At 43.6% G+C, this 25,311-nt stretch overlaps 1 protein-coding gene across 2 annotated transcripts; it reads right to left on the reverse strand.

Annotated features, from left to right (window-relative positions):
* Positions 1–321: 321 nt before the first annotated feature.
* LIPK (lipase family member K) lies at positions 322–25,144 on the reverse strand. 2 transcript variants are annotated; one of them, XM_060642985.2, is made up of 9 exons: positions 25,040–25,144; positions 22,595–22,709; positions 19,614–19,713; positions 17,839–17,948; positions 16,467–16,603; positions 10,080–10,226; positions 8,177–8,248; positions 5,283–5,354; positions 322–602 (listed from the first exon to the last, which is right to left on the reverse strand). In XM_060642985.2, exons 1-9 carry the CDS (start codon positions 25,142–25,144, stop codon positions 363–365), a joined length of 1,098 nt encoding a protein of 365 aa, XP_060498968.2. In that variant the 3' UTR covers positions 322–362. The 2 variants fall into 2 exon arrangements, with proteins under 2 accessions (XP_060498968.2, XP_060498967.2); XM_060642984.2 differs by having other exon boundaries at positions 19,614–19,812.
* Between the last annotated feature and the right edge of the window lie 167 nt (positions 25,145–25,311).

Here is a 25,311-nt window from a genome sequence, read left to right on the forward strand (position 1 = left end):
GGTTATCTGCTATAGGCACAGATCCTAGAGGTCATGTAGGCTTCCTCCACATATCTGTCCTCTTCATCAAACCAACAAGGGAGATCTCTTCTCCAGTCTGCTTGATGGATTCTCCTATAATATGACGCAATCAGGAGTTGACGTCCTTTGCCACAAACATGATCCAAACAAGGGTGTGACAGCATTACCTTTGCCAATTCTGTTGGCCAGAACCAAGTCTCAAGGGCGTCCCACACTCAAGGGGAGAGGGTTACACCAACACACGGGCACTAGGAGGCGAAAATCATTGGAGCGGTCACCTTAGGGTCTGGGCGCCACAGTATTATTTTAAGAATCCACTTGCTTAGAGAAAGGGAAGCTATTTAATTTTGCAAACACCCGTCCATCAGTCTAATAAGGTCTTGGTAAATTTCCCGCGGTGCGTCCTGTCCGAGGTAAAAATCCACATGATTGTAGTGTGGAATCAACTTATAGTAAATAAGCCTGGGAATTTGGGGCAGTAAATTCTCAACGTCCTTGAGGTCAGCCACACGGTCGTGTCCTCCGCTCCACACAGCTGTGGGCACTCGCATCTTGGTCACGTTGTACAAGGGAGGTGTGAGCTAAGTATGATTAGAGACGGAGAGAAGAGACCAGATTTCGCAGAAAACCACATCGGGGGAGTAACCTTATCGATTGTTAAGCAAGTTCTTCAAATGCTAAAAGTATGCAGTTAGGATGCACTTAATGATTTCCAAACATTAAAATGTTAGAAGTGCTCGAGAGCACTTCTGTGCAACGGTATGAACTGTGAATAAAGAAAAAGGTAACCGTGATATTTCTGATTTGCACGTTGGGGAAAATAGGAAAGAATCCTCAAGGAAGGGGGCTCTTATTTCTATGGGGGACCATCTTTCTTTCTTTAAAAAAACTTTTTTTAAGTATATTTATTTTGAGTAGGGGGGATGGTCAGAGAGAGACAGAGAGAGAGAGAATCCCAAGCAGGCTCCATACTGTCAGCACAAAGCCTGACATGAGACTCGATTCCATGAACCATGAGATCATGACCTGAGCTGAAATCAAGAGTTGGTTGTTTAGGGGCGCCTGGGTGGCGCAGTCGGTTAAGCGTCCGACTTCAGCTCAGGTCACGATCTCAGGTCCGTGAGTTCGAGCCCCGCGTCAGGCTCTGGGCTGATGGCTCAGAGCCTGGAGCCTGCTTCCGATTCTGTGTCTCCCTCTCTCTCTGCCCCTCCCCCGTTCATGCTCTGTCTCTCTCTGTCTCAAAAATAAAATGTTAAAAAAAAAAAAAAAGAGTTGGTTGTTTAACTGTCTGAACCACCCAAGGCACCCTTATGGGTGACCATCTTTCTAGTAGGGCTTGGCACTCGGAGTATGTCCTTTTGAAACAATATATATATATATATATATATATATATATATATATATGTACACACACACACATACACATATATATGTATAGGATAAATGTAAATACCTCTTCTCTGGTGCAGAAATCTGGGCTTGGGGGGATTATTGACACTTGAGCAGACTCTTTGGGGAGCATTGAGACCAATGGATGAAAACAGTTGAAGTATGACGTGAACAAGGAGCCAGCCTGTTCCAGAGAACGTGATGTCTTTTCCCTTCTCTCTGGGATCCAACAAATCCCATCCCCCAGCTCCTCAGTGGCCCCGGATGACCCGGCCTGGCCAATCAGTCCTTCATCCCTCTGGCCTCAGTGACTGGATGAGAGATGGGCACATGGCTAAAACCGGGCCAGAGTTCTCTCTGGAACTTTCTTCCAGTGCTCCTGAGAAAAATACTGGCTTTTTCTTCGGGTTTGTGGTGGAAAGAACGATACGAGTTGAGCACACGCAGTCACAATCTTACTATTTTTGAAATAGCCTGAGAAGGGGAAGAGCATTTGTGAGTAGAACTGGGGGAGAGAGGGAGGGGCGCAGGGAGAAGGAGAGCCGGGAGGACAGCGTTCCAGTTCCCAGCCATTGTGAGTTGATCACCACCCTGTTCAGTACAGTAAAGCAGAAGATAGATTTTTTTAAACCTAACATAGAGTTGTCTCCTGCCATGCACAACTGAGAGAATACAGACTGCCACCATATTCCAGGGACCGAGTTGTGTTTTCCCCAAATTTGGATGTTGAAACCTTAACCTCTAATTTGACTGTATGAGGAGGTAAGGCTGTTAGGAGGTAATTGGGGTTAAATGCAGTCATAAGGACCAGGTCCTAATTAAGTAGGACTGGCAGTCTATAGGAAGGGGAAGAGAGAGATCTCTCTCTCTCTCTCCAAGCGCACTCGCAGAAGAAAGGGTACATGAGCACATGACAAGAAGGTGACTGTCTACAAGCCAGAAAGGGGCTCCTCCCCAGAGCCCCACCAGCTGGACACTGACCTTGGACATCCAGCTTCCAGAATGTGAGAAATAGATTTCTGTGGTTTAAGCCAGTCTATGGTCATTCTTCTTTTTTTTTTTTTTTTTTTTTTATGGCATCCTGAGCAGATTTCTACACTGTTGTTAACAATTTTTGGCAGCAAGGTTAGGAAGAAAAGGTAACGTGGACAAAGACGCAGATCCTTGGGAGACTGTAACCTTGGCCAGGGAGAGGTTTCCTAGACTAGTAATGTACCCGATGACTGGGTTGGGGGCAGTGCTGACTTGGGGACCGTGCACCTTCAGTTCTCTCGGCAGGGCGATATACAAGCAGAGATCACAGGCTCGATCATCACAGAAGTTACTGTTAGTCGATGGGCTGGTGTCCGGGTCTTAGAGTTACTGAATATCTTAAGTATGTCGCCTGTCCCCTATCTTGCTGGGAGACCGTGGCCCTGGGCTTAGGAGCAAGTGATAAGGGAGGAGGTGAGAAGGCAGCGACAAGGCAGGGAGGCCAGTGAGCACAGATCAGGGCTCACAGTGGTGCTTTAAGGGCTGGGGAGAGCCCGCGCAATGCCCCAAAGGCCAAGAGCAAACTGGGGCAAGAGGAGGCATGCTTTTCCCGACTCTGGGTTTCTCAGCAGGATAATACAAAGCATAAATACTTAGATGCAAAGACGGAGAAAGTTAAAGAGTAGAAAGACAGCTGTAAATATTAGCAAGCTTCGTGGCAGGAGAGTGGGGCTGAGGAGCCCCTGAAATCAGAACACATTTACCGCAATGATTTAGGACACTGTGAAGGATGAAAGGAAGCTCAGAAGAAGGCAGAGCCAAAAATGAATATGCAAATCAGGATGCAAATGAGACATGCTGACTTTGGGCCAAGACTTTTTTTTTTTTTTTACTTAGTAATGAAGGTTTGGTGATTACACTGATAATTATGCCCGTCTTATTTATGGTCATTACTCATAGTTGTGACAAAGGTTATTGCTTTTTACACATACATGTTGTTCACCCTCAGCTTGTTTGGGGTTTTCCATTTCTTTCCCAAGGTCCCAAGCAAATGATTCATGTGTAAACTTGAATCACCATGTATCCTGAAGATGGGAAAGATCATCCCTGTGACACAGCTCTCATCCAAGTTGACGTTTAACTCTCACAAAGTAAGCTCATCATCCAAGACTCTTTCCTTTTAGCAACTATCTACTCTTTTTAGGGTAAGAAATTGGTTACTCACAAGACAAATTGGGACTTTGACATAGTATGTGGGTCTGTGTGTGGCAAGCAGCCTAGAAGAAAGCTATAGCAGTTTGGGAGGAAAATCAGATTCTTCACTCCAGCTAAAATTATGTATCTTCTCTATCGCAGTTACTACAGTGGCACTGAAAATCTGCTTTTTTGAAAAATTTCCAAATTTCCATACCCCTTTTTTGAAAAACTCATGTATCTTTGATGGCCACTTGTGTAACCTGAGTTCCCTCTATCAGCAGGAAGCCAAAATCATGTATGGATTTTCTTATAAACACTGGGAAAAATAACAACAAATAAAACACCACGTATTTCCATTCAATAGAGAACTTTGGCTTCAAAAGTTTTCATAGATTATGTCAAGAAATATCTTGACATACCACTCTCTGGCAGATATCAGTACTTCTTCCTAAAAGTGATATTTCTGTCTAGTATATCTTTAATGATATATATATGTATATGTATCTATATATGTATACATATATATATGTATGTATATGTATATATGTATATATATACATATATGTATACATATATATACGTATATATATATATATATACACACATATGTTAAATGAGCAGTAATTGTCATCCCAAAGAACTAATAGGGCAGTGTTAGTTCATTTTATAATAGATGGGTAAGAAATGAGAGCATATGTTCCAGAAACAAAGATTACATATCTTTAATTCTCCTTTTAAAATATGGTCTTGGGGTGCCTGGACAGCTCAGTCAGTTAAGTGCCTGTCTCTTGATTTCGGCACAGGTCACGATCTCACGGCTTGTGAGTTCGAGCCCGAAGTCCGGCTTTGCGTTGACAGTGTGGAGCCTGCTTGGGCTTCTCTTTCCATCTCTCCCTCTGCCTCTCTCTCTCTCTCTCTCTCAAAATAAGTAAATAAATGTTAAGAAAAACATGGTTTTAATTAAGTGCTGAGAGTGTCTACTTTTTTTGATGTTTATTTATTTATTTTGAGAGAGAGAGAGAACTGGGGAGGGGCAGAAAGAGAAAGAGAATTCCAAGCTGCTACCTCGGGGCCCGACATAGGGTTCCATCTCACGAACAGTTAGATCATGACCTGAGCTGAAAGAGTTGGACGCTTAGTCGACTGAGCAACCCAGGTACCCCAAGAGTTTCTATTTTTTGAGAAGGAATAAGTAGGGCTATAAAATCCAGGAACCCCTGAGTCATATCCTGGTTCATTACTAAGCTAAATAATTTTGACAATTTACCTAACCTCTCTGAGCCTCTGCAAACATGGAGGCAACATATTTACCTTGTAAGGTCATTGTAAGGATCAAAACTAATATGGAAACATTAAATTTTTTTTTACAAAAGGGGCGCCTGGGTGGCTCAGTCAGTTGAAGGTCCGACTTTGGCTGTGGTCATGATCTCATGGTTCGTGGGTTCGAGCCCCGCGTCGGGCTCTGGGCTGACGGCTCAGAGCCTAGATCCTGCTTCAGTTTCTGTGTGTGTGTCTCTCTCTCTCTGCCCCTCCCAGCTGTCTCTCTCTCAAAATATAAAACATCAAAAAATTTAGAAATAATGGTATGGAACATGGTAAGAAACCGATAAGTGGAATCTGATCTATATAAAATATGTGGCACAGTGTTGGAACCTAGCAGGTACTTAGTGAGTGGAGACTGATGACCACGGTCATCCATGTACCTGGTGAAAGTGCATCATGTTCTCATCAGGGTTTCCCCAGTCAAAAGCTTGGAACAGACCGGAATTAGCAGCCTGTGATAAAATAGAAATAAAAACACATTACGATGATATAAGGAAACAACACGCATTTAAAGACTGTAAACAGAGGCACACCTGGGTGGCTCAGTCAGTTGAGGGTCCGACTTCAGCTCAGGTCATGGTCTCATGGTTCGTGTGTTCAAGTCCCAAGCCGGGCTCTGGGCTGACAGCTCAGAGCCTGGAACCTGCTTTGGATTCTGTCTCCCTCTCTCTCTGCACCCCCCCCCCCCCACACACACACTCTCTCTCTCTGTCTCAAAAAATTTATAAATATTAAAATAAATAAAGACAGTAAGAAAATATACAAAGAGGATGACATTACATCCCACTCTTTAGGCACGAGAGCTAAAGTCCAGTAAAGATTAATAAGCTGGATAATAAGACTGATACGAGCTGATATAGTAATTCACAGAACTGACTGACCATCTTTTACTCTCCTCTATACCTCTCCAGTGAAAATTCTCAGATAGCAATGTGTTTATTTTTTTAAGTTTATTTGTTTATTGAGAGGGAGAGGGAGGGAGAGAATGAGTAGGGGAGGGGCAGAGAGAGAGAGAGAGAGAGAGAGAGAGAGAGAGAGAGAGAATCCCAAGCAGGCTCCGTGCTGTCAGCGCAGACCCCGACACGGGGTTGGAACTCATGAACTGTGAGATCATGACCATGACCTGAGCTGAAACCAAGTCAGACGCGGAACCGACTGCACCACCGAGGCGCCCTGACGACAACGTCTTCCGGTGTTATAACACTCTACAGAGGAACGTCTACGAGGATGCTGCGATTGAATGATTCTTGACCATCTTAGCTTCAGGAATCGTCATAATTTTTTTGAAAGAGGCACCAGCTGTTCATCGACATTGAAAAGTGACCGACGTTTTCCTACACGGCTGTGTCCAGTATCCCTGTCAGGGTGTTGTCACTACATTCCCTGTTCTTGAACACTTTTTGTTGCTCCTGAAGGGAACGTGTGCACGGAGTAGCTTCAGCGCTTCCCGTGTGAGGGGCTCTGTCCCCCCAGCAGCCAGCCGTGTCATCAGGAGCGGGGCCACCTGCTGAGTGTCTGAGACACCGGGCACGCCACTTGGGACATTTTCATGTTCAGACTTCCGCTACGAGAATGGAAACGGTCATACACCTGCACGCCTGGGGCTTCCTTCTTCTGTGACTTGCCACCCACGCTGGACGGAGGAAGGAGGTCACGTTCACGTTCACCTCACACGTTCCAGTAGGTGATTCTCAGTCTGTCCCACGGTTTTTGTTTTTGTTTTTGTTTTTTTCCTGAACTTGAATCTCAGAGATTTTTTTCCACACTCATTGATTTAATCCTGATGCTTCGTTTAAAATCATTCCCATCATGCTCTCTATTGACAGAGGCGGTCTGCTGCGGTCGTTTTTCAGCAATGGGAAGCAGCAGCGTGGGCTCCTTAAGTACCTGGGTTCTAGCAGCAAACAGACTTGGTCTCAGTCCAGGCTTAACGGATTATTGAATGTGTCATCCACGGCAAGTTACGTATCTCCCCTAATTCCTGTCTGTGAAATGGGAATGATAACATTCTCCTCATAGTGAAGATTCAATTGGGTGATGCATTAAACAGGGTGCTAGGGTGTAGCACCTAGAAATGCTCAGCAAACCTCTTTTTACTAACATTACTACTCTCGTCATTGTCGTCACCCTTGCCGTAGCCGTCCGCATAACTTATGACCAAGTGTCTCACCTCATCCCCCTCCCCACCCCCCTGACTTATTTCTGTCCTCAAGAGGACTTTCTGCCACAGGAGAAGAGATCTTTTTAAGAGCAGTGAGCTGTGAGACACGTAAGGGACAGGCCAGGACATTTGTGGCATAAGGGGTATCGATGCCTTCGTGGAAAGACTGTTAAGAGAATTCAGTGAGACCGAAGGAAATCACACGTATGAACAGCAAGGACACATAGTAAGTGCTCATGGAAAGTGAAATTGGAGTTGTGTTACCCACCACAGACCCTCTCTGTCTCCTCACCGGGGGGAGACATTCTGTCCTGAGCATCTTTCTTCCGGCAGGAACTTGAGGGCTTATCTCCCAGGCGTGGAACTCTTCAAAGGAGTTCAGAAGTCCTCAACTAGTGTTTCAGGCGATCTACAGCAGTGATTCTCAACCGTAAAGCATGGAGCAAACTTATCGGGGTGGAGGTGAAAGTGTAGACTCGTAGGGATCTCGGATATGTCAAAACTTCGGGAAGACCCTTCTCTCTCCCCCCCTCCCCCCATACACACACACACACACTCATCACACTTGGTTCAGAAAGCTGGGCCAATTGAATATGACTTCTCCCTGAACTTGCTGAATATTGAGCAATACGGTAGCACGCACACAAATTTAAACTGAGAGTGAAAACAGAAACCGTTAATCTATTTTCATCTCTATCTCATACTTAACTTGCACAGAGTAAAGCATTATTTCCACACTCTGAAATGGCCCATTCGCCAATAGGAGGATGCGCAGATCTTTCCGGAATAGCCTCGATCGTGTTATATAAAGTTCTGTTAGAACTGATGGTTTCCCCAAAGAGGAAGTACAAACCTTCCCTAGAAAAGGCAGTTGGGAGTAATCCAAAAATCAGAGTTCAGTCCAAATAGGTGGGAACCAGGCCCAAACACCAGCAACCGAGGACACAGAGAACAGAAGAGAGAACAGGGAATGAACACGAGTTGATGCTGATTTCGGAAGCATCCACCTGTCAGAGGCAGGTGCCTGAAAAACCCCGCGATGGGCTCTGGGAGTCCTCCTCAGGGCTCTCGGGGCGATGTGTGTGCATCAGACCAGGAGTAGGGAGCACGTACCTGGGCCCAGTGCAGCATGGTCTGCACAGATGTTCCCGCAGAGCTCTGTGCCAAATAAACATCCAAGCGACTCTGCAAAGTGGAGATTATTTCTCACCAGGAGGCTAATCATACGACCACACCGCAAGTAAACTTGAATATTCTCTTTCTCTCTCTGGGGAATAAACACGGACCATGCCCTCTTTAAGAACTTTCTCCTCCCGTAGCTCTGTTCTGTCCTGTACAGTCTTCATAAAGCCCACAGAGGCCATCCCGCCGGTCAAAGACACGAACATGCCTTTTCTCTCCTGCCTCACCTCAGATGGCCCAAGAGTACAGGAGGGTTGAGGGTGTGAGAGCCCCAGTGACCTTCGTCACCCTGTGTTAAGTCCCAAAGGACATTCTGAGAGAGTTGTTCATCATGAGACATTGAGAAAAGATCTAAATGTTTCCTTTGCCTTCTGATTTTAAAAACATAGTGAGTATTCCACGGGGCTCTCTGAAAGTTTGTGGAACATAATCCATCCAGGATTGTAACCTCCACTGACATTTAGACTTTTTTTCTGGATTAAAAAAAAAAAAACTTGATATTTTTCATTGCCTTTTTTTTTTTTTTACATTTTAGTATACAAAACGGTTATTTTTCCACCAAAGTGAGCACAGAAAGAGCATGGAGCTTAAAAAAAAAACACTACCCCTCATGAGCTAGCCAAACCTACTGAATCAATATCAAAATCTCCAGGGTTGAGTCCTGGACATGTGTATTCCTTCAAAGTTCCACAAACTCTACTCAGACATCCCTGGATATCCTCCACTAAAATAGACATCCTTGCAGAGATTCCATAGGCCGGCCCCCAACAGTTAAAAAAAAGGGGGGGGGGCAACTTGACTGTATAAATGTACAACGAGGGCCCTCAGTGAATGTTCTAGAGGGTCACGTTAGGAAGTCTTCCTCTGGCAAACTCTGAGGCCATGTCGAGAAGATGCTTTTGAAATTATCCCTCTTGTGTTTGCTTACAGCTCTTTGCCAGCTCTGCCTACATGATATGCTACCATCTAAGCGATAGGCATGTGCAATCCCCTCGGTAAACGGAGAAAACAGAAAAGGAGTGTGAAAAGGCAGGGGTTAAGGCATGCTTTGCATAAACGGCTATTTACAAATCTTGTCTGAAAGCAAGAAAAGTGTTTAATCAGTGCTCTCCAGTAACAGAGGGAGACTAGGCTCTGGGCGGAAATCTGTGGGATAGTCGGAGACCACTTTCAACCATGTCCTGCTTCTGGTTTCAAAGATACCTCCTCTCTGGCTGGGGGTGAACAGTAGCTTTCCATCTTCCACCTCCCCCCTAGTCAGCTCATGGTGACTAAAGAAGAAAAGGATTTCAGCTGGAGAGGACTCCCCAAGAAACCCAACTGATCCCTCTCAGTGTCCCTTCAACTGTAAATCTGTAGCTATCATTGGAAGGCCATCCCTTAATCCCAATGGATTAAAGAAGTCAGTGGTTCACAAAATGACTATTTCTAGATCACCTATGAAGGTGGAAAATTGGTTTAAAAATTACAGATGCTTGGGCATACTGAAATTCTACTTCAGTAGGTCTGAGATAGACAGACCTCAGGCACAGCGAGATAAATTTCAAAACCATAGTCTTCATGTCAGTGGAGGACCTTTCCAATGGCGGCGCTTTGGCCAACAGCAAGGGTTGGTGAGAATGTTCAGTGGCAAAGCCTTCTCAAATCCTCCTGCTAAAGCAGGTGGAACCGCCTCCCGCCCCCCAGCTTCAGTTGGAAGCCATCAACATGTAATTTCAAATCAGGAGACCAAAAGGAGACCTTGAGATGTGGCTTTCGCGCAATTCAGAACACATTCTCCTCTCCTCAGTGCAACAAAATAATTGCTTTTCTGGATCCGACTACTTACACATACCATGTTTAAGTTTTTTGGGTCAAATCCACTCAAAGTAAACAGGAAGTTGCTGCAGAGATGACGGAATAGCTTCCGGTTGCATACCTTGGTGGCAATGAATTGGTCAAAAAAGGTATGAGGGTAGAACATCTTGTCACCAAATAACGCCTGCAAGATCAATTTAAGATGCCATCAGATTTCATGGATGTGGATGTCAAAAGTGGAAAGTGAGTGGTCATTCAGCCAAGGACTGGACAGAGGTGATATCTGCTCAGTGCTAGTCCTCAGTAAAATGGAAAGGCCTGGTAAATTTTGTTTTTGGTTCTCCCAACCCACCTTTGTGGTCTTCTCAACACATCTCATGATTCCCTTTCCCAAGGTCCTCTACTTGGGGTGTTTTTCAGAATGCCCTCTGAGAAATTAGCCACCGTAGGAAATTGATAAGGCTTTGGAGTCACAGATACCTTGGTTCGATTCTGGACTCTGTCTTTACACCTTAACGAAGTATTTAATTTCTATTATCCTGAACTTTCTCAATGATAAAATAAAAAATTAACATGCTATGTTGTGAAGGACTGTTGTCAAGATAATAAGTCATGTTTAAAAGGTACCTACTGAATCTTCTAGAACCTAGTAAACATTCCCCAAACAATAGCTATTATTACAAGTAGTGAATGATATAGACTTAATGAGCCATTCCTTCCAGAATCTTTTAGTAAACGCTTCCAGAGGCAAAACTTAATCCCCCTAAAATGAATCTTTACTAGTGAAATTTCAGGCAATGTTGCCAGTGAGTTGAACTTACTTTTTGAACCCTAGGAATCCCTTCAAATTAGAACATACACTCATATCAAACTCCTGTGCATATAAGACAAATCTTACCTTTGCTTCACAAAAACTAGTTTTATAATCTTAGGATAATAAACTAGATATGAGGATGAAAAAGTATCTTTTAATTCTTTTGGAAACATCCATTTACAGTAAAAACAAAAACAAAAACAAACAAAAAAAACAACCAAAACAAAACAAACCTCGCTTATCTTTTCCTGGAATCCTTTATTGACTGGTGATTACAACAATCAATTAGATTAGATTAGAACAATAATAACTAGCATTTATTTTTATTGCATTAGTGCACGACAAGATCTCAGGCTATCTTTGGTAAACTCGATCCGGTGAATTCCTCCTGGGTAGAGTTGGTTGAATTCTGAATTTGAAAAGTGGTTATTTTATATGATCAAAGGTAATCTTCATTTAATGGAATATTTGATATCCCATGGAATATTAATGAATCTAAGATACACCATGACTTTATCTACCCCTTCCTACAGGAGAGGGGGAGGGAGGAAGGGAAAAAAAAAAGAGAGGCTATAATTGTTAAGCTAGTTCAAATCATATTTCTTTAGGTCAGGAAGGCAATAATTAACCATGGCAGACATTATCTAATTCATTCTGGCCTCTTATTCATTTTGTCTCAATCACTGGGACACTTGAACAATATATTAGATAATTTATTAATCCACTTATCAAATTGTAACTCTTCCTGTGTAACTGTCTACATGGTAATTAGTAATAGCCACAGACACAAAGAGAGAACTTTTTTTTTGTTTTGTTTTTAAAGAATGGCTTCTGTAAAAAAAAAAAAAAGACTTTATTTTTAAGTAATATCTACACCCGGGGCACCCGGGTGGGCTCGGTCGGTTAAGCATCCGACTCTTGATTTTGCTCAGTCATGCTCTCGCATTTGTGAGTTCAAGCCCCGCACTGGGCTCTGTGCTGACAACGACTCTCTCTCCCTCTCTATCTGCCCCTTCCCTGCTTGCTGTCTATTTCTCAATCAAAATAAAGAAAAATAAACTTAAAACAAAGTAATATGTACACATGGGGCTCAAACTTAAACCCTGAGATCAAGAGTCACGCGTTCTACCAACTGAGCCAGCCAGGTGCCCCTGAACTTACCTCTGAAAAGAACGTTTTCATCTATTCTGTTCTCAAGTGCAATAATCTAAATGGAGTGGCTGGCACATGAATACGTAGTGAAGGTAGGAAACAGGGTCTGGTTTTCACCAGTGAACATTTTTCTTTTTCTTTTTAACATTAAAAAAAATGTTTTATAGTGTATTTGTTTATCTGGAGAGAGACAGCAACAGTGCGACCAGCGCAGAGCCCAATGGGGAGCTCAAACTCACAAAACCACGCGATCGTGACCCGAGCTGAAATTAAGAGTCCACTGCTTACCCGACGGAGCCACCCAGGCCTCCCCTAACATTTTTCGTTTTCAACGACCAATATCTTCATCATCCACCCTTGGCAGAAACTCCGTATGAAAAGGAAGTACCAGTTCAGAGAAGTGAGCAACCGTGGAAGCATGATGTGAAGAAAGAGGTTAGGGGCACCTGGGTGACTCAGTCGGCTAAGCGTCTGACTCTTGATTTCACCTCAAGTCATGACGTCACGGTTTGTGAGATGGAGACCCAAGTCGGGCTGTGAGCAGACAGCGTGGAGCCTGCTTGGGATTCTCTCTCTCTCTCTGACCCTCCCCCTCTCTCTCTCTCCCTCTCTGTGTCTCAAAATTAAATAAACACTCAAAAAGAAGAAGAAAGAGGTTCCATCTGCCATAAAAGACCCTTGTTCTTTATTCTGACAGCCGGTATTTCCAAATACTGGGTGAATTAGCATGGTAGTCGCTGACTTTACCTCTACACCCATGCATGAGTGACTCAGCAAAACGGTCATCTATTTACCCAGGGACAAATAACTGCTCCTACCCCCTAACCTAAAAAGAGAGGAGAGTAACGCAGGCCAGCCAGCCACATAGCACCCATTTGTACAGCGTGGTAAATGTGGCTTGTAGAATGTAATTCCAAGTTCATTCTGGAGGGGGCGTGTGTGTCCCATAACAGCACAAGATTCTTCAATTTGCTCTTTCGGTAACTGGGTGAATTTAAAAAGGCACCACTTCTTTTGGGTACACGGCTCCATGCCGGGTCACATGACTTGCCAAGCCGACCATGGGCTGGATGCAGCTGTCTGTGGCTTGTTGAGCGGGGCACCCTAAGGATCCCGGACTGACTTCTTCAGGCTGGCATTGAAAAGGTGGGGGAAATAACTACACAGAAGAAAGAGCACCCACCATACATGACCTGGTCAGATCTGGGTTCAAGTTCTGGTTCTGTCACCCACTAGCTGGGTCATTCGGGACAGGCTGCTTAGGCTCTTTGAGCCTCACAGTTTTCTTTTAAGAAACGAAGACAATACTAACAATGCTCACTGTTTAAATAACATGTAAGGAGCAAAGGGTCAAAGCCAGCAAGATACAAGAACACGTAAATGCCCAGGGACCAAACAAGGGGCGGGAGCGAAGGAGGGGATAAACAACTGGCAAACAGGAAATCTGAAACGCCAAGTGCTGTGGCTTTGAATCCAAAATAAATTCAGTGAATACTACTAGATAATATCTACTGAATACCTGCTGTAGGCCTGGTACTATACTTAAACATGTATCATCTCAGTGACTCTCCCAAACAACTTGACAAATTTTTACCCATTTTTTTACTCATTCATCCATGCATGCGTGCATTCATTCATTCACTTTCAACTTTATTGAGGAATAATTGACGCCATAAGACACTAAATATCTTATAAACGAAAGTTTGTACACTTTGACCTACATTTCCCCATTTCTCCTTCCTCCAGCCCCTCGTAGCCACCGTTCTATTCCCCTTTTCTAGGAAATTGGCTTTTTAATATCAGATTCTACATATAAGTGATTCAGTACAGTATTTGTTTTTCTCTGTCTGGTTTATTTCATTTGGTGTTATGCCCCCCAGTTTCACCCATGTTGCAAATGGCTGTATTTCCTTACTTTCTTTTGGCTCTTTAATACTTTTTTTCAACTTTTTTTTTTTTTTTTTTTTAATTTATTTTTGGGACAGAGAGAGACAGAGCATGAACGGGGGAGGGGCAGAGAGAGAGGGAGACACAGAATCGGAAACAGGCTCCAGGCTCCGAGCCATCAGCCCAGAGCCTGACGCGGGGCTCGAACTCACAGACCGCGAGATCGTGACCTGGCTGAAGTCGGATGCTTAACCGACTGCGCCACCCAGGCGCCCGGCTCTTTAATACTTTTTAAAATTTTCCCATTTTCTTTTGTTGAGAAATCTCTACACTGTTTTCCATAAGGGTTATACTAATTTACATTTCCACCAGCAGTGTATAAGGGCTCCCTTTTCTCAACATCCTTGCCAACATTTGTTATTTCTTGTCTTTTTGATAATAGCCATTCTAGAGGTGACTGGGTGGCTCAGTTGGTTAAGTGCCTTACTCGATTTCAGCTCAGGTCATTATCTCAGGCTTCATGAGTTCAAGACCCGCATCTGGCTCTTGGTTGGTAGCTTGGAGCCTGCTTGGAATTCTGTTTCCCTGTCTCTCTGCCCCTCCCCTGCTCATGATCTCCCTCTCTCTCTCTCTCTCTCAAAAATAAACATTAAAAAAGATAATAGCCATTATAACAGGTAGGAGGTAATACTCCATCATGGTTTTGATTTGCATTCCCTGATGGTGAGTGATGTTGAACATCTTTCCATGTACCTATTGGCCATTTGCATGTCTTCTTGGGGAAAATGCCCTTTTTAAAACTGGATTACTTGCTTTTCTGCTATTGAATTGTATGAGCCTTTTATATATTTTGGTTATTAATCCCTTATCAGATACATGGTTTGCAAATATGTTCTCCTATTCTGTAGGTGGCATTTTCAACATATTGAAATGTTCCCTTTGCTGTGCAGAAGCTTTTTGGTTAGTCCCATTTGTTTCTTTTTGCCTTTATTGCTTGTTCTTTTGCTGTCTTACCCAGAAAATCATTGGCCGAGACCAAGGTCAGGGAGTGTTTTCCCTATGTTGTCTTCTAGGAGCTTTATGACTTCAAGTCTTCAATGTAAGTTTTTAATCCATTTCAAGTTAATTTCTGTGAGTGGCATAACATAAGGGTTCGGCCTCGTTCTTTGGCATGTGGCTATCCAGTCATCCAAACACCATGTACTGAAGAGACCATCTTTCCCCCACTGTGTCCATAGCACCCTTGTCAAAATTTAGTTGACAACAGGAGTGGGTTTCCTTCTGGATCCCTAAGACACTGCTCTATGTACCTGTTTTTATGCTACTACAATACTGTTTTTATTACTATAGCTTTGCAATATAGTTTGAACTCAGGAAGTGTGATGCCTTCACTTTAGTTCCATTTTCATAAGATTGGTTGGGCTATTTGGGGTCTTTGTATCTCCACACAAATTTTAGGATAGGGTTTTTTTTTTTTTTTCTATTTCTGTGAAAAATACCATTGGAATTTTGATAGGGACTGCACCGAATCTGCAATTCACTTTGGGCTGTATGGACATATTAATGGTATTAATCCATCCAATCTGTGGACATAGGCTATCTTTTCATTTATCCGTGTCTTTGTGGGTTGTATCAGTATAGAATTGAATCCCCATGGGCTAATTTAATTACTTCTCACAAACCCAAATCTCTGGCTTCCGTAAAGATTATCTTACTTTTATCCGCTTTCACTGAAATCACTGAACACAAGGATCGCTCTTAGTCAGCCCTGGGAGAAGCCCATATCAATATGGAAGAGAAAAACACACTAAGCCACATGGACCGATTCACTTCAGCTGAATAACTGATCAGATTAGTTAGCCATCAGCTAGCACAGAGAATCTGGACTTCAGGATATTGTCCAGATTTTGAGGACTTGACAGACTGAGAATCACTAAAAGCTGGAGTTTCAGTGATGGGGGAAGGTATGGTCTGTGCAAATCATGACAGCAACAAGCAGCTGATATTTATTAAAAGCTTAGAACGTGCAAGTCCTGCTTCTAAGGGATTCACATGTCTGACGTCAATCCTTAAAGCAGCCTTATGCGTGGGAACTATTATGATCCCCCCCTTTACAGATGAAGAAAATGATTCCCCAAACATTTCAGGTCTTGGCCAAATTTACCCAGCTAGCTAGGATCCAACCCCATGCCATCTGGCTCCGTGTGGTGATTTTAACTACTACTCCATACTTCTCCTGAAAAACCAAGGGCTGCCAGAGAGAAATTTAACCTACTAGATTAAACAAATCAATTAATCGAATCAACATTTGCTTTATCTGTGGTTGAGGAATGACATGGACAGAAGCCTGTAGATGTGTATTTAGACAATAGTGTATAATGGCATCGGAGTGAGCTCTCTGAACCCTGTTGGTAAAATTACACCACGGTACGTCTCTATCGATAGCTTATATCTGTTATCGTCTCAGAAGTTTATAAAATGCCATTTTGTCCAAGGTTCTCGTCTCTTGAAATCAGCGAAAACGGAGCTCGTTTTAGTTACTACAGATTTAAACTTGGAGGAGCCACATACCTTGACTACTTTTCTGGAAACGGTTGTTAATTTTTTCATAGGACTTTGGGTGTATTTCACCGTGATGACCGGAGCCAATGCGAAAAATATCTTAATCCTTTTAGCCAGCTCTGGATTTGTAGAGAATGCTATGAAAGCTGGAAGGGAAGAAGACACTAGTTTGTAGGTTTCGAACAATTCTTCATTCATCGTAAATGATAGCAAAAGTAGTCCTATTAAAAAGAACAACAACAGCAACTGAAAAAAAACAACAACAACTTAGAGTAAGTACCATCTGTAGGAAGAATTCTCTAAACTTCTCAAGGGTGGAATTGACTAATTCAAAATACAGTGACTTTCCTGTCCCTGGAGAATTTAAGTCTACTGGTAGAGAGTGTTGCAGAAAGGGTTCAAACACCCACTGTGGGGCATACCTAGGTAAACCCCGAGGGCCATTCTCCTTTGGCCACGCTCCTTAATACTAGACAACATTGGGCTATGATTGTGGCTTCCCATTCAGTAGATGCGTGGAGATTTGAGCACGTTACCTCCCCACGCAAGTCTCCGCTTTCCCAATCTGCAAATGTGGAAAACAGGATCCTTCGCGGATGAATCTTTTGAATGTTAAATTACGTATGCATAAAACTGAAGGTATTATTTGGCATTCTCACCATTAGAAAGGATTTCCAAATTCAGTCGTTTGTAATACATGGATGATAGCGATCTCAAATGTTTGTAGGTCGCATGAGAGGTGTGGGGAAGATGCATCGCCTAGTACGGGCGTGGAAAGACCTACTTTACGCCAGAAACCTGATTAGGATCCAGATACAGAAAAGAGCCTGGTGGAAATGGTGTCGGTATTGTTGAGGCGTCTAGCTAATGGGGATCAGGGAAGGGAGCGAGGTGCCTCGTGGCATTGCCCACACGGCCTCAGTGCCTCTCGGAACCGCAAAAAACACTGATGGTGACATTTCGTCCCCACGATCTGTAATTCTCTGCTTTCTTTTTGGTGTCCTCATTAGACTGCAAGCTCTTTAAGGGAAAGATGCATATGATTTTTGTCTCTACCTCCCCAGCATCTAAACCGGTGTGACAAATGTGTGTGGTATACACAAATGAATAATTCTCTCTCCCTCGGGCTTAGCTACCAATCTCCAACAATCTCCAAATTCAACATGGGGGGGGGGAGGGGGGGCAGCCTGTGTGTGTGTGTGTGTGTGTGTGTGTATCCCTGTTGTCATCCTTGTTTTAGTTACTCTTCAGAAACCAGCCAGAGGGTTTCCCAGGTCGAGTCCACAAGCTAGAGACACTGCGCAGAGGGAGGTAGCCCTGACCCCTTCCGTGAACACAGAAGGTCCTCTGACACTCTCAGGTCACCCCTGCCCACACACACCGATGGTGGTGCCTTGGGAGTGGCCCACGTAGTAGAGTCGCTCTTGTCCCGTTTTCTCTGCAATAAAATTGATTGTGGCTGGAAGGTCGTAGTTAGCCATCTCATCCAAACTGCCAAAGAGAAAGAACAACAAAATTGGAGAAAAAACACCTCATTGTCAGGCCTACAGTGTTCGAATACCTTTACTGCAGCCACAGATACTTGGCGCTTGTCGATTTAAGACTGGAGTCAATATCTAGCATTAGGCATCTCTGCAACTTCTGAGGATGTCACCTTGATTGCAAGAGTAACAGGGTTAAGAAACCAGAGTCAGAAAAATCTGCTTTGCAGAGGCCCACAGAGGATCTTCCTGTAAGGCTGGTCATGTTTCTCCTCACTCTACGGCAGATTTACCAAACTCCCTTGAAAAGAACAATTCCTGGAATGCCTATGTTGTAAACAGAATAAAGCAAGTAGATTTGTAGACCTCAGCCTGGACAGACTGCCTCGGAATTTCCGGGGAAGAGGCCTGGTAATCTGCACGTTTTCGCAGGGCCTCTTTTCCTGTGCAGAGTTGGGAAAACGCTCCCCTAGGGCATATCCTCATGCTGTCTGTCATCACCCGTGACACAACAGCACTGGGGTGTGGAGTCAGGAAATGCCATGTGGCTTCTAAGAATGAAACCAAGGAACAAATGACTTCAGGGACCTTCAAGGCAGGCTTCTTAGCTCCTGTGTCAGCACGGGGCTTCCCGCTGTAATGAAGCAGCCGTGCCCCAGGGGCACTGCTCCTCAGTCATTCTGTGGTCAGGCTTTCTCTTTCTTTCCCAGGGACCTGGCTCCAGGGACAGCTTCAGCCCTGCCAGCCTATGGTTTGTTCACTACGGAGTGAATCAACATTTAAAATACCGTTTGCGCAAACTCTCTCTAGGCTCCCTCTTGGCTTATCAGGGATGTCTGGCTCCCAGAATTTTCGCCCAGAATCTTGTTTCTGGTCCCATTTCTCGATTGGTTTGCTTTTTCCTCTTTAGTAAGCACACCTTGTAACCTTCCTCTGGGGTCCACACTGACAAAGTGAGAGTCCTGGAGTTAACCTTCTAAAGATGACCTTTGCGTTTTGATTTTTTTTTTTTTGCATATATACCTTGCACACACACGCCCTCCAGACACCAACACATGGGCTTTTTATTTCTTTTACTTATTAAATTTTTTTTTAATTTTTAAATTTTAAAGCTGGCTTTAAATTGAAGCTGGCTCCAGGCTCTGAGCTGTCAGCACAGAGCCCAACGCGGAGCTTGAACTCACGAGACATGAGATCATGACCTGAACGGAAGTCAGATGCTTAAATGACTGAGCTACCCAGGTGCCCCAACAAGTGGGATTTTTAAAACAAACATCAGTGCAATGAATAAGGACAATTTCTTCAGAGCCTGGGTAGAGGAAGATACGTTTGTTTCTTTCTTGAGTATTCCACTGGGTGTGTTTGCACAGTAAGGGAAAAATCAAAGGGTGCTGGTCCATATAAATGAACAAAGCAGGGGCACCTGGGTGGCTCGCTTGGTTGAGCATCTGACTTTTGGTTTCAGCTCAGGTCATGATCTTGTGGTTTGTGACATCAAGCCCCACGTTGGGCTCTGCGCTGACAGCACGGAGCCTGCTTGGGATTCTCTCTCTCCCTCTCTCTCTGCCCCTCCCCTGCTTGTGCTCTCTCTCTCTGTCTCTCTCAAAATAAATACACATTAAAAAAAATAGATAAATGAACAAAGTACACACTTCATCAGTACATATCTCTTTACCTGAAGGCCCAGAATTCTCGTGATTTGGGTGAAAATTTCAAGTGTTTTCTGGACCAGGTGTTTCCCCGGCTGTTCCCCAGCCACACGTCATAACCGATGTCTGCCAGAAGGAAAGCCAAGCTGTTGTTCGGAAGGTTGCAAATCCAGTTACTGGCAGACGCAATTAACCCGTGTTGCAAATACACGACAGGCTTTGGAGCTGCAAGACACGGGGGACAAGAATTTCATGTCTGAACCCTCTGAGCATCTATAGGAAAATTCTGTTCCTGACTTCCTCTGATATAGGACAGAGGTTAAGGGATGAAATGTGGCACGGGGTAAACCTGGGTTCTAGTCTTTTATGAACTACTTACTTGGGCAAGTTATTTATCCTCTCGTGTCTTGTTTTCCTCCTTGTAAAATTTTGATTTAAATAATATATTGTGTTGTTCCATAGGTGCTGGAGTCAGGCTGTTCTTGCTTAGAATCTATTCCTCCCAGCACTAACCCCTTTGTGCCTCAGTTAACTGATCTGTATAATGGGCAACAGTAACAAATGCTATCTCATAGTAGAGTCACAGGAATGAAATTAGGATAAAAATACATAAAAGACTGTCCAACACAATAAATCATTTCCCCTATTATTATTATTACTTCTACGAATAACATTTTATTTCTTAAGGAGTCTCTGTTTAGAAAACTAAATTTTTCTCAAAATAATAACAGAAACAATAAACATGCCAATTTTGAATATTGACGAATGCCAGGCACTAGGCTAGATTTTACACACAACCACATCGTTTCATTTACATCGTCGGGAAGCAAAAGGCAGAGACGTTCAGTGAAATGTTGTGTGATGTCAAGTTGTTAACTTGATATAAAAGTCCTGCTCACAATGTAGAATTGGAGCAGCTTGACTGAGGAGAAAAGAAAAGGAGGAGGTAGGGAGGTGGTGTTGAGACACAGACAGTAGAGAGAGAAGGGACTACCATGTTCCTGGCTTTTACAAATGGTTTGTGGTCTTGTGCTGGTACCCACGACCCCCTGAGCTCACTGTGGCGCTAGCCCAGCTTCCCAAGATCGGACAGGCTACACTGGGAGATACTCTGGAAGAGGCTCTGGCCACCACGACCCAAGGAACCAAAGTCTATGTCCATTCAATCGAACTTTCCAGGGAATGGAAAGAAGAGGTGTTACTAATTCTCCTAAATCATTGCCAAAGAGCAGTCAGAGGCCATAGGCCCTCTCTGATCTGAGCCCCCACAGCTTCTCATCGTACAGACAGCCGTCCAGCTCATGCGTCTTGGCAGCTACCTTGCCTGGCAGAACTGAAATCGAGTTTGGGCAGACAGAGTTCTCACGAGTGTTTACAAAGGTCATGGAGTTTTCTGGGGGCTGGCGGTTGGTTCTATAAAGTCAACAACATCTCCCTCTGTTTTTGAAAAGCTAGATTTTCTCTTCACATGATTAAGGATTGTGATACTGGGAGGTTTTGTTATACAACACTCCAAAGTATCGAAGGAGCTAAGAAATGAGAGAAGAAAGCAAATAGTGGCTTTGCCAAGTGACTTCCTCTTTCCTCTACAGGGATCCATCTTGATTGTAGGGAACTAAAAATGGGTGTTTAATTAAGTTTAAGTATAGTACAAATAGGGTCAAACTTGCTTCAAAAATTTTTTAATATTGGGGCGCCCGGGTGGCTCAGTCGGTTAAGCGTCCGACTTCGGCTCAGGTCACGATCTCGCGGTCCGTGAGTTCGAGCCCCGCGTCGGGCTCTGGGCTGATGGCTCAGAGCCTGGAGCCTGCTTCCGATTCTGTGTTCCCCTCTCTCTCTGCCCCTCCCCCGTTCATGCTGTGTCTCTCTCTGTCTCAAAAAAAAAAAATTAAAAAAAATTTTTTTAATATTTATTTATTTTTGAGAGAGAGAGACACAGGGCAGCAGGTGAGGGGCAGAGAGAGAAAAGGAGACACAGAATCAGAAACAGTTTCCAGGCTCTGAGCTGTCAGCACAAAGCCCGATGCAGGGCTTGAACCCACAGACCATGAGATCGTGACCTGAGTTGAAGTCAGACGCTTAACTGACTCAGCCACCCAGGAGCCCCGGGTCAGATTTACTTCAAAAATGAAGTCCCAATGCCTTAGGAAGGAACTAATTACAAATGAAGTAAGTTGAAAAGCTATCATAGTAGCTGAAGCAAAAGATGATGATCATGTCCAAGCTGAGAGGAGTTTTTGGAGGAGAGAGAAATTTAGAGGCCAAATTGATAGATCTTGGTGATTGGCTGGATATAGGAAACGAGGGAGAAAAAAGTGTCAAGGTGACTCTTAGTGTTCTGGTTTTTAAGCCTGAAGAGAGGGTATCTCTAGAATACCCTGTGTGTGTGTGTGTGTGTGTGTGTGTGTGTGTGTGTGTGTGTTTTGGAAGGAAGACAAAATGGTGGAGAAAAAAAAAAGACTACATAAACAGTATACAATTGACTTTTGAACACCATAGGTTTGAACCTTGTTGGGTCCCCTTATGTGTGGATGTTTTTTTGAGAAATACAGTACAATACTAGAAATGTATTTTCTATTCCCTAAGATTTTTCTAACAACATTTTCCTTTCTCTACCCTATTTCATTATAATAATACAATATATAATATGTATAATGTACAAAATATATGTTAATCGACTGTCTGTGTTCTTGATAAGGCTTCTGGTCAACATTAGATTATTAGTAGTGAAGTTTTGGGGGAGTCAAAAGTTATATGTGAGCGTTCAGCTGCTTGGAATGGGGGTAATATTGTCCCTCACCTCCCTGTTGTTTTAGCCAACTGTATATCTAACTGCTTTCAAAAGTCCCAAGGATTATACGAGTGAAATGGAGTCTAGTGGTGGAGGTGATGAGTTTCTTCTGGAACAGGCCAGACTATTTCAGAACAAAGGCTACCCTGGTACCGTGAGGAGACCTAGGAATCTCTGCTTTAGGCATGATTCCTTCCAAAACAAAATAAATCCTACTTTTTCTTGGACATCCTCTTCCATGGGGAATCCTGTAAATTCCGAGGACGTAACCATCCTTGGTCACAACGTCATACTCTTCATAAGGATAACCCCAGTAGGAAATAATCTGGCTCTGAAAAGAGGGGAGGAAAATAGACACATTCATGATGTCATGTCTTGATAAACTGCAATGTGGTACTTTAAGTTATACAACTACTGTTCCATGACGTCCTGGGACAGAATGCAGCAGGAAAATCAGGATAACTTGAGGAGGGTTTTAGGAAGAGGTTGCATAGAGAAGCATGGGAAGGCGAGGTAGGGTGACCGTACATCTTGGTTTGCCTGGCTTGGTATGACGAATGCACCCAGGGTTCACTCTCAAAATGTTTGCAAATGAATTATATGGTCATCTGATGAGGGAAACCATGGGGGATTGCGTGGTACCCTGTGGCTAGTTACGAGTGAGTTGTTCCCAACCCCCCATGAAGGGAGGTGGGAGAAAGTGGTCACCAGGCCCAGAGTGAGATAGAGAGAAAAGGGCACATGGAGAGGAAGTATGGCCTTTGGCAGAAGGGCACGGCCCGCTTAGGGTGACCTCATGGAGGAATCCAGGGCAATAAATCATCTGATCTCAGCCTCCTTCCGCCTTCTGCTCTCCTGCTCAAGATCTCAGTTGGCTGAACTGAACTGAAAACCAAAGTCAAGGGAACTTGTTGCCTCACTTCTGACAGGTCAGCTTCTTGGGCAGACAGAAAGGTGTGGAGAAGACAGAGCGGACCCAGATAAAAGAAACGTCCCACAGAGATACACACGCAAGAGGGGAAGTACCGTTTACTGGTCATCTTCTGCACAGAGCAGTTTATGTCCCCTGCTTGTTTAATCCTTACAACAGGTCTTTGAGATGGGATTATACCCATTGTACAGCTGGAAAAACAGTGTCAGCAAGATGAGCAATCTACCTGAAACTGTACTCTAGGAAAAGCTAAGGACAAAAGGAAAGTCTGAGTAAGTTGAGCTCCAAAGCTCACGCCTTTGCCACAGGATTCTGCATTTGCCCATGCAGCGTGCACCAGAGGTGTGCATATATTATGGGACTATTTAAAACAGTGGTTATGAGCCTAGATTCTAGAGACAAACTGTACGGCATCAAACTCCAGCTCTTTCTCTTGTTAGCCAGGCAACTTTGGGCAAGTTATTTAACCTTTTTGTCCCTCGTTTCCCTCAACTGTAAAATAAAAATAATACTAGTGTTTTTTCACAGATTTGCTCTGAGGGTTATACATAAAATATCTAGAACGATGCCTGGCACGACGTAAGTGCTCTAGAGATGTTTATAATTCTTGTTATCTTTATAGAATAATTAAGAACCAAAAAGCACCCAGGCCAGGAAGGAAGAGAATGTATGCGAATATGACAGGAAGAGGGGAATTTCGATACGAGGACATATAGCCATGGACTGTGAGTTCAGCCATGTAGGAGGTTAGGGGCACCTGCTGGATAGTGTGGAGAGAGGAACACACAGGAGACAATAATTAGAAACTTTGACAATTTCATTCTTCTTAAAGTTCTAACACAAACTTGGCACTGGTGAGGACATCGATGGTGCATAAGGTATACAAGCTGTGGAGCATCCCATTGGAATGAAGCCCTAATGGTGGACATTGTCAGTCATTTGCCTCTTTTTCTTTTTCTCTCTTCCTTCCGTCCTTCCTTCCCTCCTTCCTCCCTTCTTTCCTTCCTTCCCTCCTTCCTTCCCTCCTTCCTTCCTTCCTTCCTTCCTTCCTTCCTTCCTTCTTTCCTCCCTCCTTCCCTTCTTCTCTTCCTTCCTTCCTTTATTCCCTCCCTCCCTTCCTTCCTTCCTTTATTCCCTCCCTCCCTCCCTCTCTTCATTCCTTCCTTTATTCCCTCCTTCCCTCTCTTCCTTCCTTCCTTCTTTCCTCTCTCCCTCCCTCCCTCTCTTCCTTCCTTCCTTCCTTCCTTCCTTCCTTCCTTCCCTCCTTCCTTCCTTCCTTCTTTTCTTCCTTTCCTCCCTCCCTCCTTTCTTTCCCTCCTCCCCCCTTTTCTTTCTTTCTTTCTTTCTTATATTCTTTGACTAGCACACTATTCCATTCCACTTTTGATATAAATTTAATATAAATTTCTGATATAAATACATTTTGATATAAAGGTCATCAGTATGAACTCTTGAGACTGTTCTTCAGGAAACCACCATCAGATGGTACCTCAAGCCACCAGGAAAGGGAATATTACTGGCCCAACTTGGCTTGGGTCTTTCAAAGCTTAGATTAGTAACTTTCAGCTACTGGCTAACCACACCAGGGAAAGGGGAGGAAGCACAGATTTAGTCGATGTAGAACTGGTTGTAGACAAGCACATCGATTATATCTAAATTATTGTATATAAAATGATGATAAATTACTACTTCTTTATCTTAATGTTTTCTTTTCTTAATGAATGACTTACAATATTCATAGTAGCCTCAGGATTTGTGATGCCTCCTTTCTTGTGATAACCATGTATAGGTCCAAGAAGAAGCATCCAGTAGGCTGCTGCTAAAAGCTGCCACATTGGGGGTCTTCCTGGGAAAGAAAATATTAACATACGTGTCATCAAACAGAATTCTGAAAGTGAACTTTGCTGGAATCCTTCTATAATACTACTGCGGGAGAGCATGGGAACATGCTTCTAGGTTCCACTTTACCAGGCAATAAACTTAATATTCAAGACTCATTCCA

This window comes from Panthera onca, chromosome D2 (genome assembly GCF_046562875.1).
Source record: "Panthera onca isolate mPanOnc1 chromosome D2, mPanOnc1 haplotype 2, whole genome shotgun sequence".
In the NCBI taxonomy this organism is placed as follows: Eukaryota; Metazoa; Chordata; class Mammalia; order Carnivora; family Felidae; genus Panthera; species Panthera onca.

Coding starts and splice junctions, on each gene's coding strand:
- LIPK (XM_060642984.2), bottom strand. CDS start 25,144: ATGTGGCAGCTTTTAGCAGCAGCCTACTGGATGCTTCTTCTTGGACCT. Junction 10,227..16,466: donor TTTCCAGAAAAGTAGTCAAG/GTATGTGGCTCC, acceptor TTGATCTTGCAG/GCGTTATTTGGTGACAAGAT. Junction 8,249..10,079: donor ACCCAAAAAACTTAAACATG/GTATGTGTAAGT, acceptor TCCACTTTGCAG/AGTCGCTTGGATGTTTATTT.